The 20,807-nt window shown below is 45.2% G+C and overlaps 1 protein-coding gene across 5 annotated transcripts in view; it reads left to right on the top strand.

Annotated features, from left to right (window-relative positions):
* The window catches only part of Stox2 (storkhead box 2), a 225,185-nt gene that overhangs the window by 182,560 nt on the left and 21,818 nt on the right, over positions 1–20,807 (top strand). For 2 of the 5 annotated variants that reach the window (XM_005362589.2, XM_026786945.1), the window contains exons 2-3: positions 7,049–7,168; positions 19,028–19,180. In XM_005362589.2, the coding sequence (XP_005362646.1) occupies positions 7,144–7,168; positions 19,028–19,180 (178 nt within the window). In that variant the 5' untranslated portion in view covers positions 7,049–7,143. Of the gene's footprint in view, positions 1–6,727; positions 6,943–7,048; positions 7,169–19,027; positions 19,181–20,807 lie in introns of those variants that run through there. The other 3 variants (XM_026786944.1, XM_005362588.3, XM_026786946.1) reach the window with 2 other exon arrangements.

Below are 20,807 nucleotides of genomic sequence, written 5' to 3'. Positions count from 1 at the left end.
CTCAGCCCCGTGCCTCCTTCTTTTCCTTTCTTGTCTTCAGATGTTGGTTAGAGGAGCTAAAAGCAAGAAAAAAAATAGTGGATATCACACTGTACTTTGGAATCTGCATATTTAATTTGTATTTTCTTATCTGAAAGATATCTGGAGAAGCTTTAGAGTGTAGCCTCCTTTCATATATTTTATAAGGTAATAGGTATTAACTTTCTTTTAAGGTATTTATAAACTAATATTTAATATAGTTGATAGAGTAACACACAACCAAAAGACAGGGTGCTAGTTTCGGCTTAGCTTCTAACTCTGTCACCTGATCAAGCCTGCTCGCCCGTTTAGGCTGTGACATCGTCCCCTGTCAAAGGACAAGGTACTAGATAGCTTCTGCTGTCTCCAAGGTCTCACCCATCCTTGCTCTAGTCTGACCCGTGAGAACCATTCTGTTAAAAAGCCTGCTGCAAAGCCGGGAAGCAGAGTGGTCAGACCCTCGCCGGATCCTCGTGTCTGCGGCCTCTCCTACCTGGAGGAAGACCAAGAATGTTTGCTCTTCAGATACTTAATTGCCTTTTCCATCCTCGGTTGCATCTAATCCAACTTTAATTGAAATTGTTTCTTCTCTCATTCTAGAAATACACTTAGCTCAGTAAATCCTGAACTAGAGAGGCCCTGGAAACTCTGGAACTTTCTGTTTTCCTTAAAGTTTCTCTTGTTGAATTTTCAAGTTGTGTCTTTTTATCGGCTTTTGTGCAGCCAGGGAAATCCGAGCTGGTGCTGGCCCTCGGGAATTATTCTGTGGAGGATTCTCTTCTATGATTTCTTTTCACAGTTTGCACTAATATTCCACACCGCACAATACTCCAGATGCCAGGCCTCTGCTCTGGCCCAGGCTTTTGTATGGAGTCTGGACAGTCAGTGTTAGGTGTGTGACGCTCCAAGGAATGCACGTCCCTCCTTCCCTATGCTGGGAATTGAACCTGGACCCTCATGCCTCCTAGCAAGCGCTATACCACTGAGCTACACAGCTTCTCAATTGCATGTTGGATAATCCCTAATTTATTCATGCTAGAAAATCTGGTTGGTATTTTCTCAAAGAATAGCTCATTTCTTATACCCACTGGTCAGTTTCTTCACTGATGAAGCTTTATACATATTGTCTGGTCTCTCACAACAGGTGAACGTAAAAGCCACTTCTCAATGGGTATTTTCTTTCATTGGGTCCATTGTATACTTGCTTCCAAAGAAACCTTGCTATCAATATATACATATGTGTGTGTGTGTGTGTGTATTATATATATACCTGCAATGCACTTATCCATCAGTTTAATATCCTTCACAAGCTTACAGCTTGGCTCTCTCTGTCTCTGTCTCTCTCATATGCTTGCGCGTGCGTGCATGTGTGTGTGTGTGTGTGTGTGTGTGTGTGTGTGTGTGTATCTCCATCTTAGCCAATCTAGACAGGAAGCCAGCCCTTCTCTAAAACACCATGAACCTTCTAACCACATCATCTCTATTTATCTTTACTTTGCTGCCTGGTGAGCTGGCCCTGTCTTTCCTCTTTTTCCATCTTTCCATATGCACCTGTGCTGTGTCCCTTTCCTTCCTCAGTCTCCCTGAAGCTCTCGCCAGGCCTCACCATGCCTTCCTTGGTGTCTCCTTTCAAATCGGAAGTCATCATCTTCCTTCGTTCTTGTGGGTCCCTCTCCCTCTCCTGTGAATGATAAAGCTGTAGTCAACGTGTCTTCATCTTTAGCCGGTTGCCAAAAGCTTAGCAGCAACTTTATTTTCAGAGTGTAGGTTCACATAGGTGAAAGGCTTCTAAGGGATACAATTTAACTAGTTCACAAACGCCTAGTAGAATTCGCTGCAACTGTAAGGCAGATCCTTCTCTTGCCCCGTAGGATGCCCCTGCCCTGATCCTGCACCGCCCATTTCGCCCGCTCTCCCTTTCCTTCTCGGAATGAGTACTCAGCCCCACGAGGCTTGTTCTCTACCCCACTCTGGAAACTCCTCATCTTGGTAACTCCTTCCTTCAGTGTATGCTTAATACTTAGGTCGTTCGGGCAAGGCACTTTCTGGGAACACAGTTTTAACACAAAGCCTGCAAAAAAAACTCCTCTTTTTCCAGAGCTTATGGTCTAGTGGGGGTGCCTTTCTTTCTTCTTTGACCTTGCAGGTTCGGGAAGAGGTTCACCTCTCCTTTGACATCATTCCCGTCTGCTCCAGCCCCAGTTCTTTCCTCCTGAGTTCTCCAGATGCTCCCCGAGCCACCTCGCCTTTGACAGGTCCTGCCCTGTATTTCTTTGTAGTCAGGTGTGAGTTTCTTTTCTACTCTGGCGTATTTTGAGCTTCTGAAGGGAGAAGTCATTTGTTTGTGAAGAAAAGTGTACACTCCGTGAATCATGTATGCCAATCCTGTACGTATTTAAACTATCCCTGGTAACCATACAAGGTTACAGTGAAGCTTCCTGCAGATATTTTCAGTTGATTCAAGGCTGTGTGCACTGCTCTCTCCTTTTTCACGGGGAGCAGCCCAAAGCCTTTGCCAGACGGTTAGTCATCCCAGCGTTGATTACAACTCCTCAGGACTCTGTCCTTCCGGGCCACCGCTGGAGTTTACTCTTCTGCCAAGGAGGCATTCCAGTGCCAAGCACCGCCTCTTCTTCACATCTTGTCAACTGGGCAGGTCACCTGTGGGATCCCCTGGATGATGGTTGTAAACCATCGCTCTCCCTGAAGCCATGACTTCAGGGACTGAAGGCAGGCGGCGGAGGGGGAGGGGGCTGCTCGTTATGACGGAGGGTCACTTTTGACCTTCAATGCTCTCTGTTGTCTAAAACTTGTCTCAAGTGTTTTTCTTGTCTGTTATTATTTTGCGCGTGTGTGCGTGGCTGCATGTGCGCACACACAGGTGCACACACGCCTGTGAAAGCTGGAGGACAATCGAGACGGGGTCTGCTATTGACCTGGAGTTCACAAAGTAAGCTAGGCTAGTGGGGCAGTGAGCTCCAGATATCTGCCTGTCTTTGCCTCTCCGTGGCTGACATTATATAAGGCTTATTTTTTTTTAAAGGTTCTAGGCACTGAATTTGGACACTTATACTTGCAAGGCAAGCTCTTGGTCAAGGGAGCTATCACCACAGCCTTTCTTGCATACGTTTCTGAATTGAGGCTAATAGATATCTGTCATACAGTTCATCCTGCTATTACCAGAACAGCAAAGAAAGCTTGTTTGTAGCGTTGACAGGTATTTTGAATTATCCATCTGAGGCCAGAGTGCAGCTGACCAGACTCTCTAGACCTGGATAGAGCCACCTGTTACTGATAGAATCTGACCTGTGACATTAGCCACCTTGGCCTCACATGCTAAGTCAGCAGTTGGCTTTGGTTTTAATTTAAAATTTGAGGTATATGTTTCTTAAATGTTTTTTTTCTGATGGTTATTTATTATGTTGAGAGATAGTGTATAAGCATTCGCGTGTGTGCCAACTGTCTGGGATTCAGATCCTGCGTTGCACTCATTGGTTGTACCATCAGGAAGGAGGCAGGTTGACTCTTTTAAAAATGGAAATCTTACCGGAACTTATCTTTCAGGCTCCTTGTAAGGGTTAGGTGCTTCTATCTGTGAACAGAAAAGACCCATATCTGGGTGGAGACATTTATATTTAGATATTGGAAACTTCGAACACATCTTTAGTGGTTGTTTTCTATCCACTTGGGTAGTTGGGCTTTTATTTTTGCTTATTCACTGATTTGACATTAATAGACAAAGAGGGAAGTGGAATCTTTAGCTGTTAATAGTAGGCACAACGGTCTGATACTTCTCTGGAGGGCCTTAGGCTGTGAGGGCTAATGACGTTGTCATGGTGGCAGAAAGGAAGGTGACTACATCGAATCCATAGTAACTAAGGGGAAAGACAGATACTGGTGTTCAGCTGGCTTCCCATATTCAGTGATCTTTCTTTCTCAGCTGAATCTCTTTGGAAACCGCTAACAGACACCTGGAAGTGTGTCGCCTAGCTGATTATTTTGTTGTGGTGGCGGTTTTTTTCTTTTCCCCCTGAAACAGGGTTTTCCTGTGGAACAGCCCTGACTGTTTTGGAACTTGCTTTGTAGACCAGGCTGGCTTTGAACTCATAGAGATCTGCCTGCCTCCACCTCCCAAGTGCTGGGATTAAAGTCATATGCTACCCCTGCCCATGTCCTAGGTGATTCTTAATCCAGTTATATTGACAATGAAGACTGACCTTCATAGATGCATTGGGTAGATTTTTCTGGATTTATAATAAAGGATTCAGCTATATTTAAAGAGAATTGATTATTTGAGGGTTGCATTGATAAAAAGCTCCAGTCCTGAGCCCCAGGTTCAGAACTACAGTGACTGACCAGGAGGAGAGAGTTAAGAATACTTTAGAAGGGGAAATTCAAGACCAAACCATTTCTAAAAAAAAGCATAAATGGTATAATTCATAGGTTTTTTTTAAGTGCATGAAGCCTTGATATGTCAAAGGATTCAGTAAGTCAAAGCATTGCCTAATTTAGTGATAGTTATCGAGGGATTGTTGGGGATACACAGTAGATAACATCTACTACACTCATTGATTAGTGGGGTTCATGGCAAAGCCTCAAAAGTGCCACAGGTGGAACCCTGGTGTCCCCAGCATGGAAAGAGTTAGCAAAGGAAGAAACTCACGGGGACTGAGGGTGTGAAAAGAGCCAGAAGATGACAGTCACCAAAGCTTCTGATTTGTTTGCTTAACATTGGAGTCAAACATATCAATCTAGCAATAAATGAATACACAGTCTGCATCCCATACTTACTTGGCATCTAAGGTGGCAAGCAACTAGAGAAGAGGCAGTCTGGCGTATAGGAACCAGGCTGATGGATATTTGTAGCTATTGGATGTATTGACAGGCCAAAGAGGGTTGAATGTTGTCACAGCTTCCCAAGGCCAGACTGGGAATCACTCCCTATAGGGGAGAAAACTGATTGACACTTGCCAGAGAGTGGCTTGAGATAGGACCTGAGTTTCATGGTAGTGTGTCTCTGAATAGGCTGAAGCAAAGAAATGGCACAACAAGGTTCAGGTGGCCCAGCCTGCTGATCTACCTAGGGAGCCTCCCAGCTCAGTAGTTTGGAAGAGCTGTCAGGTATGGGGGTTAATGCTCATCATCCTCATCGTCACAGAACGTTTGGGACTGAGGCAGGAGGATCACAGGCAGTTTCAGGCTAGCCTGGGCTACAGAATAAGATCCTATCTTGAGAAAGGAAGGATGGAAGTAAATTGGAAGGACCGTGTTGGGGACTTCGTGTTTGTAGTGACTAGCTTCCGCGGTACCTTCTCTCTGTAGTTTGGCTGCTGTGTTCATGAGGAAGCCGTGAACTTGCTGTCCAGACATCATCTGCAGCCCAGATCTGTCTGGTAGTGAGAGTGGGGTCACTGATGGGTGTGTCTGTTTGGTTCTGAGGTGAGAGAGTAAGGCTGTCTAGGGGACTGGGTGATGCTGTTTGAATACAGTATTGTTCATTTCTTTCTTCGTTATTATTCTTTTTCTCCATACTCCATTTTTTTTCCCTCTGAGCTTTGTGTGATGGTTGATGTCTTCCATGCACCTTCATCCTCTTCTCTGCCTGAGAACACTGTGATGGCGTTTCATCTGTCAGTACAAAGCCGAATGTTGTCTAAGTAATTCTGCCCTATAGAGTCTGGTGTGTGTGTGTGTGTGTGTGTGTGTGTGTGTGTGTGTATCATTGTATGTTTGTACGTGTTTATATATAACACATACACACACAAATGTAGGAGGTATTCAGCGTGGGCTAATAATGAGCTTGCTACAGATGGTGCAACGAACAAGACATTTTTTTTTTTTGCATAGACACGGAATTGATTTTTTTTTCTTCCCTTCCTGATCTTAGACATTAGGATTTCTTTTTAAAATTTTTGAAAAGCAGACAAAGCTGCGACACAAAACCACAAATCCTGTTGACTCCTATCAGTTGTGCTGTGAGCTCCAGAGAGCCTGGAGCTGCGCCTGAGCTCCTGACATAGTGACCTCATTCCCCGATGCTGCCTTTATGGGCAGTGGTGGAGCTGCACCGCTGCTGCCCGGGCAGCAGCTTGACAGGGTGACTGAGCCTCGGGTTTGCAGAGACTTGCGCAGTAACTGGAATTCATGGCAAATAGCTCACTGCGGCTGAACTTTGATTTGGTGTGCTATAGAGCCGCCCTAAAAATAAACAAACAAACAAAAAATAGGACAATGTAGCAGGTCTTTGATTGCAGTTTGTTGAGTATATGATGCCTGATCAAATTTTATGTGTGTGTTCTTTCTTCAAGCATTTTGGAGGTATGTGCCCTTTTACTTTTGGTGATTAAAAAAACAAATGTGTCGGGGAAAGTAATGCATGTGACGGTGTCTGGGTCCCTTGGAGAGGAGCGTGTGCTCCTTAGCCCCTCCGCACCTGGGGTCTGTCCTGCCCGCCAAGTCCCTACACTGCACCGCACAGACAAAGGAGCTAACAGACACACACACACACAGGCTGTAGCTTTTCTGGGAGCGATGACTCATTTCAGCTCACAAAGGATTCTGGGCAGGGGAGTGAGAAGTCAGGCTGATTGGTCCCTGCGACTTCACTTTGCAGAGAAGGCATCGGAAGAGGAATGACGCTGCAGATCCCAAGACACCGCAGTGGGATATTGGCTCAGTCCTCACGGCTGGGATCTGTGGGCTAGGCGTGCCTGCATCAGGATCCAGCCGTTTCACGCAAATAGGACGAAAGGGTGGTAAAGATGATTCGTCCCCCCCTCCGTTTGTAAAACCATTACCAGCAAAGTACACCCACAGAGCCTTTGGTAGGTGCTTTTGACGGAACTTGTCTCTGCGTCACAAGCCCTGATTTGTAAGAAGAGCCCAGGATTCTTTAGCCCATTTCAAATATTTATACCTTCCAAGGTAAAGCGCCGGTTTGTTGTTGTGTTCCACAGGCCTGCAGTAACCAATCTGAAATGCTCGTTTAGGATACGATTGCTCGAACGTTTACTCTCTCTTCTTATTACAGATTCTAGGACGTTCATTTCTGTTACTGGCTCCTTCTTGGGCTTGGATGCGTTCCCCTAGCATGCACCAGGCTTTAGCATCAAAGCTACCTGGGGAATGGAGCCAGTCCAGAAAGGGTCAGGTAGGTTTCCCCTGCTTTTATTTCAAAAATTGTTGTATGAAAAAAAAAATGATATATCTATATATGTTAAAAATGTCGATACCACCTGTGACCTGGGCAAGCGGACCTCTGAGAAGTGGTCTTACTGTTAGCGTGCCCTCCACCTTCATCTCAGGCAGTCGGAACTCTCCCCTGGAGGCTGCCCATTGCATGTGACCCCACCATCATGAGCCATTGCTGCGCTGGGGCCGGACAGTCAGCAGCTATGGATCGGAAGCTAGGAAGTAACTAGAGTGCTTGGCATTTCCATTATCTGCATGTCTCTCTCACTCCTCAAAGGGAAAAAGATCCTCGGATTATTTTTCCTCTTCATTTTTTTTTTTCTGGACAGGATTTCTCTGTGTAACAGACCTGGCTGTCCTGGAACTTGCCTGGTAGACCAGGCTGGCCTCAAACTCACTGAGATCCGCCTACTTCTGCCTCCCAAGTGCTGAGATTAAAGGCATGGGCCACCACCACTGCCTGGCTCTTCTGTTTAATATACAGTTCATGAGATGTGTGTGTGTGTGTTATTTGTCCTGGGACCCCATATATATCACACTCAAGGCTGAAGGAGTCCGATTTACACACTCAGAGACCACATGCCCCCCAGTCAAGGGTAAGGGAGTCCTATTTACACCCTCAGAGCCAGAGGCTTTCTAAGAACAGCATCACATTGAGGCTTCTATGAACTCACAAAGTTGGTATATTTCATTAGGATCCGGTTTAGGATTTTGATTATTACAGGGCTATTATTTTTTTTATAACATCCATGAGCTTTTCACACAAAATCTTTTTAAAAAAATGATAAAAATACTTACCGGATTGCATTCAGTAGCACAAAAACGGCATCTGAAAATATGATTTTTTTTTGCCACCTCCCCAAATGTAGTTTCAATATTGTTCTTTAGTAACAATATGTCTCAGAGTATTAGGTCCTTTATGTAATTTGCATAATTGGAATGTTTTAAAAGAAGTCCAAGTCTCCATTGGCAGGTCCCCTCTTCTCTCTCTGTGGTTGCGGCCATGCGCACAGTTCACCCTTCCACCAAGGGAAAGAAAGCGTGTTGTCTTTCTTTTCTCATCACTAAGGATGCTTTGGTTCGTTATGGTTAAGGGTGCTTTGGTTCGTTATGGTTGAGGATGCTAAGTCAGTCTCAAAGGATGCTTGGTCAGGAGAGCGCTTGCCGAGGAACCCCACAGCCTGCTAGTGCTGCTGATCCTTGGAGCCCCCCTTTAAGACCCTCTCTTCCACATAAACTCTCCCAGTGGAGGAAATTGCCGCAACATGAAGTTTGTTCGTCCACCCGATCTCCCTTCCTTTGGGTTTCCGTTGTGTGTGGTCATTGTACAGGCGTCATCACACAGGGACATCTTTGTGCAGAAGTTATGGTGCCTCGTGTCTCTGCACCCCTCCACCTCCTTAGCTTCCTTTTTCTCCCCCTTTTCCCTCCTGCTAGGCCCCTGTCCAGTTTCCCTGCTATTTTCATGCCACGTGTAATGTACATGATTTTATGTATCTCTGTAAAATCTAACTACCACAGACAAGAGAAAAATATGCTATTCGTCTTTCTGAGATTGATTTCATTGTCTGAATACGATGGTCTCCAGTGGCACCCATTTTCCTGCAAACTATGTAACCTCATTCTTTAGGGCTAAAATGTCTGTGTGGGGGTGTGTGTTTGTGTTTGTGTGTGTGTGTGAGCTTACACATACACGTTTTGTTTCCATTCCTCTGTTGTTATATACCTGAGTTGGTGTCATAATTTAGCTACTGTGAACAGCGTTGTCAGTGTCTCTGTGATTACTTGAGTCCTTTGGTCCTTTGGATAAATACCCAGGATGGGTAATATCTGAATCATATAACAGTTTTATGTTTAATTTTTTGGGGGAACTCTCTCTCTTAAAAATACATGTTTTTATCTATAGACGTTGGACTAGCTTACATTCCCACCAGTAGAACAGAGAGTAGCCTTTTGTCCACATCTTTGCCAGCATTTTTTAAATTTGATGATTGCCGTTCTGAATGGGGTGAGATGGAGTATCAATCTAGTTTTAATTTGTACTTCTCTGATGACTCCGTTTATTGGCTGTTTTGTTTCATCTTTTGAGAACTATCTGTTTCATCGTCCCATTTATTGATTAGTTCCTTTAATTTCTTGTTGTTTCAGACCTTTGTCGGTTTTGGGTACTGAAGACTGTCATCCTGTGTCACACACACAGCTAGCAAATGCTGTTTCTTTATTCAGTTAGCGTTCCTCTGCGAGGGTGACACTTTTTAACTTCATGAGACTCCATGTGTCAGCTGTTGTCATTGCTTCAGCCACTGGAGTCTAATTTAGAGGGTCTTGTTTTCATTTTGTCTTTGTTTTTGAGACAGGGTCTCATGTAGCCAAAGCTGGTCTTGAACTTGCTATGTAACCGAGACTGCCCTTGTCTTGCGGTCCTCCTACTGTCTCCCAAGCCTGTGTGTCAGCGCCCATGGCTAGGGTCCTTTGAACAATCCGCTAGTCATGCATTTTTGTCTTTTGTTCTCATTTTTGCTACAGTCCTTCAAAGGATTCTTTAAACACTAATTTGAACATTTTGGGTTTTTTTTTTTTTCCTCACATTTTTATGTCTGACCTGTACTCATTGAAATCAAGGACTTTAAATGTATGCTCAATCTACAATTCACATCGCCTCTCGCTTTCCACGTGCAGAAAGAGCTCAGCAGGAAGTTACGGAAAAAACATCAACTTACCTTGTACTTAAAATAATACACTATTAATTTCGGTAGACTCAGAAAGCATCGTGTTAAATGAAACAAGCCACTCACGAAAGGACAAATGAAATAGGTTCTAATAAATTAGCAGATGCTGAAAAGGTCAATCTCTCAAAGAAGAGAAGAGAATAGAGCCCATGAGAGACTGGGGATGGGAGAGGAGTATGGCAGGGGTCAGAGAGTCAGTACCAAAGTACAGTTGTTAGGGGAACCATTCCTGGTGTTTACAGCGCTGACAGGGAGCCACAGTCAGTAACATCTTATGATAGACCCCAAATAGCTGGAAGAATCCAAGTGTTGCAGCATTGCTTATGAGTGTCCTCATTTAATCATAGACGATGTAGATTTACATACCCTAACTACCTCCCCCAAAGAGGCCCAAATAAATACATCTTAAAGACTAAATTAAATTTTAAGACGAATTTCCACAGGGAAGATTAATGCTAGGGAAAACCTCAGAAGTCATGTGAGGCTTCGGAAATTACGACTGTTGTCACACCGAGGTGCAGTGACAGCTGAGAAAGCCATCCATGCCTGTGGCATAGGACCGGTGTCATCGGAACAAACGTGAGGGTGGAGCTCTTAAGTGCGGCCCTCAATAACAGTTTTCTTTGATTTTATTGGGCAAGTCGTCTCTAAGTAAGGAGCAAACAAAATCCTGAATTTTGTGTGAAAGTCACATTTTTTGGACTGCTGTGGGACCTTGTCCCTAAGGGGCAGCCATGCTGGTGACAAGACTCCCAGTGACCATCTGAAGTGCTCTAACTCCTAGTGCCACCCATCTTTAGTACAAGGAGCTATTTCTTAGGCAGTTTGGGTGAAGAACTGGTTCAGCCAGTGTTTTGAAAAGGGCCAGATTTCTCTACCACCCTAGTGACATCCATGTCTCGTGTTTGCTCTAAGGCCATTGTCTCCTGGCCCAGAAGTTACAAGACCCCTGTGTCTCAGTGGAAATATCCCATTTCCTAAGAGCAGGCTCTCTTACCTAAGTATCAGGAGAACACTCTTCGTCGTCAGTGTAAGGAGGACCACTACCCTCCTTAGCATGGGCTAAGGTATCTTTTAGAGGGTTTTTTTTTTTTTTGGTTTTTCGAGACAGGGTTTCTCTGTGGTTTTGGAGCCTGTCCTGGAATTAGCTCTGTAGACCAGGCTGGTCTTGAACTCACAGAGATCCGCCTGCCTCTGCCTCCCAAGTGCTGGGATTAAAGGCGTGCGCCACCATCGCCCAGCTAGAGGGTTTTTTATAACTAAATTAATTTCTATGGCTAAATTAACTTCTTTTTCTAGCTAAATTAATTTTCTGTTGGAATAATTCAAGTACTGATGAAAAAAGAAATGGATTAAATTTAGACAGGCTAGAAGATTATATATTTTTAATACTAGCTACTATTTATTAAATATTAGGTCTCCAGGGCAGTATGCTCAACATCTATTGTTTCATCTAATCCCCTCAATCACTGTGAGGTCAGTGTCACTATGGAGTAGTGGTTCTCAGGGGTCAGATATCAGATACCCTGTATATCAGATATTTACATTACAATTAATAACACTAGCAAAATTACAGTTATGGAGCGGTAACAAAAACAGTCTTATGGATGGGGTCACCATAACACGAGGAGCTGTATTAAAGGGTCACGGCATTGGGAAGGCTGAGAACCATTGCCGTAGACACTTTGCAAAAAAACGAAGAAATCGAGACACGAAAAATTAAACCACTTTCCCCCTGTGGTGTAACTAATCAATCGCAGGGCTGGGATCTCAATCTCATGGTATAAGAACAGAGTTACTGGGTTTTGTCACTGTCCTGACATTTAGGGAGGAAAGTTATTTAGTGCTACCGTGAGTTGGCGTGTTCTCTGAGTCTGTTCAAAGCCGCAGAACGTTCTCTGTCTTTCAGAACTCTTCTCACTCAGTTCAACATCCACCTCTCTGGCTGTCAGAAGGGGACGGAAGGTGGCAGTCGAGAAAGGAGGCTGGTGTGGCGTGGCAACTGTTCCGTCCAGGGTGCTATACTCCGGGAACTGCCGTCCTAACCACATCTGACCTGTATTTAATTAGGCTGGGTTGTTGAGTAGCAGCTGTGTTTCACAGAAATCCATCACAGCATAGTCCGGATCCCTCAGCTGATGAAGCAGGAATGCAGAGGCCGAGACACAGCCCTGGGGAGCCTGACGTCAAGGACAGTCCTGCAAATGTCAGGCCGCTTTATTAAATTATAGTTGAAAATCTTCATCAATAGAAATGGGAACACCTGGTACATCTTTACAGACAGGCAGGGTTTGGCTGGATGGTGGAAATGGAGGAGAAGTAGATGACTAGGAATTCCACGAGAAATTTAGAGTCGGTTCTGTTTGAGGCACTCCCTCTAAAGGAAGACTGTGCTTTCCATGGGAACACTCGTTAAATATGTACCATACAGAACTACGTATATTCAGGGGATGTATTAGTTGTTGTTGGCCAAGACTGGCATTTTCTCGTGATTTCTATCTCAGGTCAGGGAGATAGAGCTAATTTATAACTAAGTTCATTTTAACTGAGTTCTGAGTCAGGGAGCAGAGAGCAGGGAAGTAGCTGGTATCACCACCATCGTGGTAGGAAGTAGAGCCAAGCCTGATCTTGTTCTGATGTGCAGAGCCTTCTCATTTGTCCATACACTTGACTGCCTGATGTGGAAATGGCAGTCTGCTGCTTTCTACCCCTGATTTCTCACACATACCCAGGGGCAGTGGGTGGCTTACACCATGGAGTTTTAGCTAAGATTTGATGTTCTGAAGAATGTAACTCTTCCGATAGCTCATAGCGCCCTTCTAATTCTTCGGCTATAAATCTATAGCCAACGGGCAAGTGGTCCAAAGCGCTCCTAACTGCTGTGATTAGGACAGATGATTCTTATTATGCCGAGGTGGTTTTCACCCACTGCTGTCCACTGTTGTCCTTCTCTAGGCTTTTAACCTCTCCTTATTCTATGACAACTTTCCAACAGCACCCAGGTCTCAGTAGCAAGAAACCCAAGTAACTAAGGTACTGAGTACTGAGACTCGGTAGCTAAGATGACAAATGGAAGGTCAGAAGCTAGAAAGACGATGCTTTCTCCTGGAAACCAATGAGCTGATTAATCCCACCCAGCTGCACCTGTCTGCGCCATACAGCCAAGAGCCGAGCATTCTGGGTAACACGAGGTCACTGACTCATTTTGGTGTGTGCGCGATAAGTCACCACAATTGCTCTTAGCTCAGCTCTCGTTAGAAATTTCTTCGGAAGTCATAACAACGTCATGATCAGCTTCAGCCTCAATAATAGGCCCCTCCTCCTTACTCTCCTGTTTTGAGTGCAAACAGTTTCCTCAAATAACAGCTTAAGAATTGGATTTTGTGTCAGAGAACTGTTGGGGTTAAAATGAAGCAGGAAAGGCTGCCCTAGAAGTTCAAAGGACCAAACACTCTCCTCTTCTTAATTGCCAAGTTTCCTTCATTGCCTATTGCAATAAGGGCCCTGCCTTTAAGTTTTGAAGCCAGTGGCATTTGAAAACAAACTTACAGTAGACTAGTAAAAGTGCCGTTTTCAATGTCAGTTTTCTTCCAGATTTCAGCGCAAACAGTTGAAAGTCAAGACCAGTAATCTGGTTCCAAAGAAACTTTCTTAGCGGCACGTAAGCTAATGGAAGCCATATGCTCTGTCCCCTCAGCAGGCCGCTGTGGTCTTCGCGAGTAAATATGGGAAAGGGATACGTGCTTTTCTAGAAGAACGTTTGGACAATGCCGCAGTAGATCTTCTGTTAAAAGAACCAAGCAGCATTTACACATAAAATCGGGGTTAATAAATTGAATTAAATTGTAAAACACAAGATTTGTCTGAGGCTGCGCACCAGAGAAATTATTCACTTGACTGTAACCTTAGCGAGCGGATGATTTCCCCACGCCCAGGGGCATCTGAGATAAAACTTGGCAAAGGTAGCACATTCTGCGGGACGGAATAAAGCTGTCTCCTCCCCATGGGCTCTGAGCATTTCAGACTTTTTATGAGGAGCCGCCATAGCTGCTGCATGTGGTAATTTTACTGGCATCCATAATTTTAATGCTAGTGTTAATTTGGCGGAGGCGAGGAAGGGAAGGTACGTTGGTCCCGAGGAGCAAAGCTCAAGCAGACTTGAGTTAGAACAAACCGTGACGGTTTTATTACACAAGGGGAAAAGATGATAGTTGACATAGCTAGCCATTTCTTTATAAATGAAGGCCTCTTCCAGATCACATCAGCAGGGAAGTGATTTCTACACAGCTAAGAACTCTGGAAATAGAGGCGGGCATGAGAAATGTATTGTGAGTTGATTCTCTGCCCAAATCCCGCTGAATTTGCAGAGAACCACAGACCTTTGGAGCTGGAAGAAGGCAAACTACAAGTTCATCCAAACCTTTCTTCTACAGATATGGAAGCAGGCTACCAGATAATGAACCATATCTATCTTAACAGGCTGGATTCTGGGCCAGTCAAATGGCTTGGTTGGTAAAAGTGCTTTGCCCTGATGACCTGAGTTCCAATCCCGGGAGCCATGCAGTAGAAGGTGCTAAGTAGTTCCTATAGTTTATGCCCGCCTTCTGTGTGTGCACTATAGCACACACGCTGTTCCAACATAGAGCGGGTGAACATGAAGAATATTACATGAGTGAGTTCTTAGCTGTGCACATCCCAGTGCCTTCACAGAGGAGGAGTTTCCCAATTCTAAACAACCCCGTTTCCCAACCAATTGTTGAGAATGGGAATATGGTGTGTGAGTTGAGTATCTGGGGTATGAATTCCACCCACAGAAGAGACTAAGTGAACATTTACAGTGAAACACAGGACATGAAGAAGCAGAATAACTGATTCTGAATTCAGGCTGTGTGTGTGTGTGTGCGTGTGTGTGTATTGGTAAAAATAATTCCAACTAAAGTAACTGCCCAGAAGTTGGAAGAGAAAACAGAGAGATTCAGATAGTGAAAATGTTTGTGCTAGACAGTGACATGCTCCAAGGGGGAAAGTGAGGAGTGTAGACAGGTAGACCGGAAGCTACAGCCAGCTGGCATCTAGGGTGTCCTATTGTGTCAGGCCTTCCTGGTTGATGTGGGAGTGGCAGTCGCCAGCACCAGTTTATCCTGTAGTCACAGAAGAGTGACTCACACAAACATGTCACATGATGACCCCATGGAAACATAACCAAGTGCCTTGAATAGTGAGAATGAGTGCTAAGCCATCTGGTCTACCAGGATCCGGTTTCAGCTCTTCTCTTCCTCTCATCTCAGCCTGCTCTCCAGCTCAGCATGCCCCTTCATGCTCTGCGGTCTTCTCTCTCGCCTCTAGTGGTCCGGAGACCACCTTTGGTGCCCTTCATCATTCATCCCACTAACTTATCTTTCTCATGCTAACCAGCTCACAAAGTCTTTTACTTGAAAACAGTGTCCAAAATGTCAACAACAAGGCCCTTCGCTTACTACTGGAATATTTTCAGGTTTTTCACATTTGAAGTTCACCTTGAATGCTTATACTGGGCTTGATAGTAATCTGAATTATCCTACTTTGGACATTTGTACCCCAACTATATTTGGTCTTTGTTTTGTAATTGCTTAGCAAAATATGAATTAAAGTATGGTTTAAAAAATACACCTAGAAACCCTTTGTATTATTACATTATTAAATGAAAGTATCCCTCTACCCAGCCTGTACTGGCTGTCTAGTGTAAGCACTGTGTTGTAGGCGCTGGGCACAGGCTGCTCAGGTCTCCTTCTTCGTGGAGCTCATGTTTAGTGGATGAGACAGATAGTAAGCTATAAACGTGAGTGCACACACACATTCAGAGAGGGAAGTCCAGCACTGGCTTCGGTGGTCTGAGTGGGGCTCTCTGGGGGTATGGCTTTTCTGATCTATACGTAATGACAAGGGGCCAGTCCTGGAAAAGTCCACCCCAGAGGCACCCCCGGCCAGGAGCAAAATACAAACGACAAAGAGCCTGCCTGAGTTTAGGGAAAGCCTGGCAGGATCCAAGAACAGGAGGTTGTGAGCCTGGAATAAGAAAGGCGGTGGTGGGTGGTGAGTAGATGGGGGCTTATTCCACAGAGGCCGGTAGGTGGGTCCAAACTGCAGAGCCTTGTAGAAGAAACCCATACGGAGTCGGGTTTCTCTTTCCGTGTAGCTGTGGGGTTTTGTGCCGGGATGTGGCATGATTTATGACTTCTCTGGGGGAGCTTGGTTGTTCTGAAGAAAGGGGCTGTTAAAGACTAAGGCAGAAAAACTGAGTGCCATGAAGCTAATATAACAGGCCAGGTGAGAGACGATGGCCGTTTGCGGTAGAGATGGGGGTATGGATAGGTGTCGCTGCAGCTGGAGTTCTGGAGCGGGTCCAAGGAAGTGCTGGCATAGACAGTGTGGACTGATTTGGGGATGGATGAGGAGTGGGAGGTAATTGCTCTTAATGTAGTATAGAATGAGTCGGTATGGAGACATATCTCGAACATCCCATTTCCACTTTGCTCTGTATCCGACATTAAAAGTTACTGCCCGTAGTCCTTGTTATGGTGAAACGAGGTCCTGGCAAAAATACCCCTGGCACTGGCACAGTTTCTGCCTCTTCCAGTGAGCATGCAGCGAACGCAAAGAAATCCTCGGAGGAGATGACAGAAACGGCCCGTAACGCAGAAGGACAAGCAGAAACTAGTTGTTTCGCTAATAGGCATCTGTGTAGAGCAGTCTTTTGTAATCTCTGCAGAACCATGAAGTATTCCAACCTGCATTTACAGCAATTCTATACCGTGCTTCTGTGTCTTGGTCCTCTGAGAAATTCTTCTTGCGATAGCACGCTTGGTGACGGTGTTGCTTCCCAAGTGATCTATCGCTCCGAAGATCCCCGAATCTGCTTTGGTTTTCCCCTTTGGTGGAAGACCCCACCCTCCCTTCTACTGACTGGAGGTGCAAATGACCAGAGAAGCATCTCTGCCAGAATTTTGTTCAAACAATGCCCATATCCTTAAAACAAAGTAACTTCAGCACACGGCGGTCTACCTGCTCACTCAGACAATCCCAGCATGTAGTTCTGCAGTGCGAACTGAGCACCTCCCACCCACATTGCACAAGACCAACTCTCCCAGCAGCAGCTGTACGTCTCCCGTATTTATTTCCTACGGCTGCTCCTCCCCCAGATGCTATCAAAGCTTCTCAGAGGGCTCTGCTTTTGGAACGCTCCAGAGTTTGCAGATCCTCCTCTAGATGTTTTTCTAGTTTCCTGCTGATCTTTTAAAAATCTGCTCGGATTTCTGAATTTGAGTTTGATCCATTAGTAGTATCACCTACCCCTCTCATATCCACCGGACGTCATAACAGAGCTGATGGGGTCCCCAAGTGATGCCGTGGGGGAGGGGAGCCCTGCACTCCGCTGGGCTCTGGCGATGGGTACAAGCCCCGTGTCTTGGACACTGGTTTCCGCTGCTCTGTCTCATACACCTGTTGAACTGGTTCAACACTCAGGGAACTCCAGCTCTGTTGCCTAATTTCATTCATTACATCATTTCAAAGTTGGGTTCAAGTTCTTTCCTTAGGGTCTTCTGTACTCTCCCACAACCTAGGAGATGTGTCAAAGCTCAGCTTTAAGTCCCCTGACAGCAGGGAGGCCCATTGACCTCAGGGCACCAAAACATGTTTTGGAGAGGATATTGATTAATGTTACAAACTGACCGGAGTCTTGTCTTTGGCCAGCTGTGTTAGCTTATTACATGAGAAAGCATGCTTAAGGGATAATAAAAGAAAACAAAAAACGGGGGGGGCGGGGAGGGCTGGGGCTGCAGAGATGTTTCAGCCATTAAGACCATGTACTGATCTTCCAGAGAACCTGAGTTTCGTTTTCAGCACCCACACTGGGTGGCTTACAATGATCTGTAACTCCAGTTGCAGGGGGTTCAGTGCCCTCTTCTGGCCTCCTTGGGCACTGCACACACACACACACACACAGACACACACACACACACACACACACATCGCTGACCCTTCAATGCCAGGTTTTCAGCCTTCCAGTCTCCACCATCCCTTCTTCTGGCAGAGATGCATACTAAGGGCCATGGTCTCTACTTCACTCTGATCTGCCCTGCTTTCTTCCAGGTGGTCATCTTCAGGGCCACCACGGCTTTCTTCATGAGAGCCACATCTGTTCTATCTGGGCTTTCTGTTTCTTCCAAGGCTCACTCTTCCTCATATGATGAGAGCCTTGAGCACTTAGCTGTGGCTGCGAGGTTGCTCCTGCAGAGCTGCGCCCCTTCTTTACAACTCCATGGAAAAACACTTGCTTGTAGTTCCCCTCATCCTCAGTTCATCCCCGTCCCCCACCCCCCAGCCATCCTCTGCCCCTTGACGCCAGATTCAGATCTCAAAGCCTAAGAAGAACCCTCTAGTCCCCTGCTTCTGAGTTCCACTGGCCCCTCAGAGGGTAAACATCCTGCTGTCCCATATTATCCTCCTAGCTTACTGCTCAGTCTCTGCTCTACGCCCATCACTCAGCCCTGTCACCTTGATCTCTGTGTCTGTCTCTTCCACTTAAATAAAACTGTTCAAAGGCAGAGACAGCTGTGGAAGGGATGCTTCTCTTTCGATGTGAGCTCCCAACTTGTCTGGCAGATGCCCAGCACATAAAGACCCTCAACATTTGAAGGACGAATCACTGTTACTCACCACAAATACGTTTTTTTTTTTTGAAATGTGAGCAGTGGTTGCTTCCTAAATCATCTCCATACTACTAAAAGCAGAAGTTATTTTTTTTTCAAAGCCTCATTTGTTACAAGACGTTAGTACTCTCACTATTCAAATGAGAGCTCAGGTTTTTAAGGAGGATTTTGCTTGTTGAGATTATCAGAGCGGCCACTGGGCTTGGAAGTCTTTCCACCCAAGTAGAATTTGCTGTGATCTCAACAAGCTTCAGCATTCAAAACTGATTGACTTCATAGTGCAAGGATCAGGGTCGTCCTGGGCGCGGGGGGAGGGGGGGGTGCGTGGTGGAGGCCGGGATGTGGCACACCGTGGTGTGTTTTAATGACCCCGCTCACCTGAAACTCATCTTTCTGCAGGTGATGTGTCACCAATCAGTATGTCCCCCATCAGCCAGTCCCAGTTTATTCCACTCGGGGAAATCCTTTGCTTGGCCATCTCGGCAATGAACTCTTCAAGGAAGCCTGTCACCCAAGAAGCACTGATGGAACACCTGACGACCTGTTTCCCAGGTAACGGGAGAGAATGGCATTCTCTCTAAATGGACGTGGGCTATGGGTGTGGGGTGTGGGGTGTGGGGTGTGGGCTCCAGGACTTTAAAGGGACACCAGGGGGAAAAAAAAAACTCAAACTGACTAGATGCTTTTCTTCTGTGTCTTAAAATAATAACAATCACAAAGTCACTCCTTTAGGTACAGCACTTTTTATTTCATTCTTATTTATTTTTTCATTTACTTTTATATTTTGATATAATACTTTTTTTTTTTTTTGGATTTTCGAGATAGGGTTTCTCTGTAGCTTTTTGGTTCCTGTCCTGGAACTAGCTCTTCTAGACCAGGCTGGCCTCGAACTCACAGAGATTCGCCTGCCTCTGCCTCCCGAGTGCTGGGATTAAAAGCGTGCACCACCACCGCCCGGCTGATATAATACTTTTTAACTTGATGCTAAGGGGAAAAACTTAAGCCAGCATTGTAAGAAATGGTGAGAATGACCAAGAGTCTACTCATTCATTGCGGTTCGGCCTTCCTTAAACATATAAACTTGGGGTTCATCAGAAACAGCTGCCAATGTTTAGTTAGTCCCAGGAGTCCAACTACAGAAATGATGTTAAAACAAATACGCCTCGCATGTTTGTGTTATGATCTGATGAGCCTTAATAATAAAGCATTACTTCATGAATTGAGACTTCGTATTTAAAAGGGAAAAAAATTGCTTTTTTTCCCCCTTAACTGTTACAAAATGAAGAGAGTGGGTACAGCCGCGGTGTCAATGGTTGCTGGTGATTCCAGTGGTCAGGCTGTTTGCTGTGGTCTATACTAAACACCCATGCCCCATCATCTCCATGGAGGATCCACTACTCCCCTCCAGTGCTGGGCCCCTGCCAGAGTCGCCAAGTCTAGTGTTACAAGAGACTTTCAAAATCCCGTTTGCTGTGAAATCTCTAAATTTCCTTAGGTACAGGCCATTTTCTGTGCATGTATATTTTAACATCTATAAATAGATGGAGGCCAGCCTGGTCTGCAGAGTGAGTTCCAGGACAGCCAGGGCTTTTTACATAGAGAAAGCCCATCTCAATAAATAAATAGATAGATAGATAGATAGATAGATAGATAGATAGATAGATAGATAGATAGATAGATAGAAAGAAAGAAAGGTAAAATAGATGGGCAGTGTGCACCTTATAGGACTGCCAGTTTGCCCACTTAGTGAATACTATATCCCTTTCTAGACTGAAATAGAAATCACATTAAAAATAAATGCATGATCTACTTAATGTTCATTCAGCTTTCAAAGAGACTTCAGTAATATATGCTGTTGGCTGAATCTGCTTTGGCTACAGAAGAGCTGAGTGATAAGTAACCAGACGGTTAAAGACAAGCAACAGTAAGCATTTGCTTAGGTCCCGAGTCTAAGGGTGCCCAGGAGTAGGCTGGGACTGAAAAGGTGGGCCTGTGCTACCTATACTGCTTGTCTTTGGGGGAAAAAAAATCCTTGACCCTTGATCATATCTTATGCTCTAATGCGTTGATGAAGTGATCTTGGCTTGGCCGAAAGCCAAGGTGTAGAAAGTGTGCGTGAGCATACGCAGGCATGCACGCATGTGCGCACACACAAGGAATGGCTAGAAGAACCAACCCC

The sequence above is a fragment of the Microtus ochrogaster genome, linkage group LG7_11 (genome assembly GCF_000317375.1).
Source record: "Microtus ochrogaster isolate Prairie Vole_2 linkage group LG7_11, MicOch1.0, whole genome shotgun sequence".
NCBI lineage: Eukaryota > Metazoa > Chordata > Mammalia > Rodentia > Cricetidae > Microtus > Microtus ochrogaster.
This window is presented reverse-complemented; position numbering and strand designations above follow the sequence as displayed.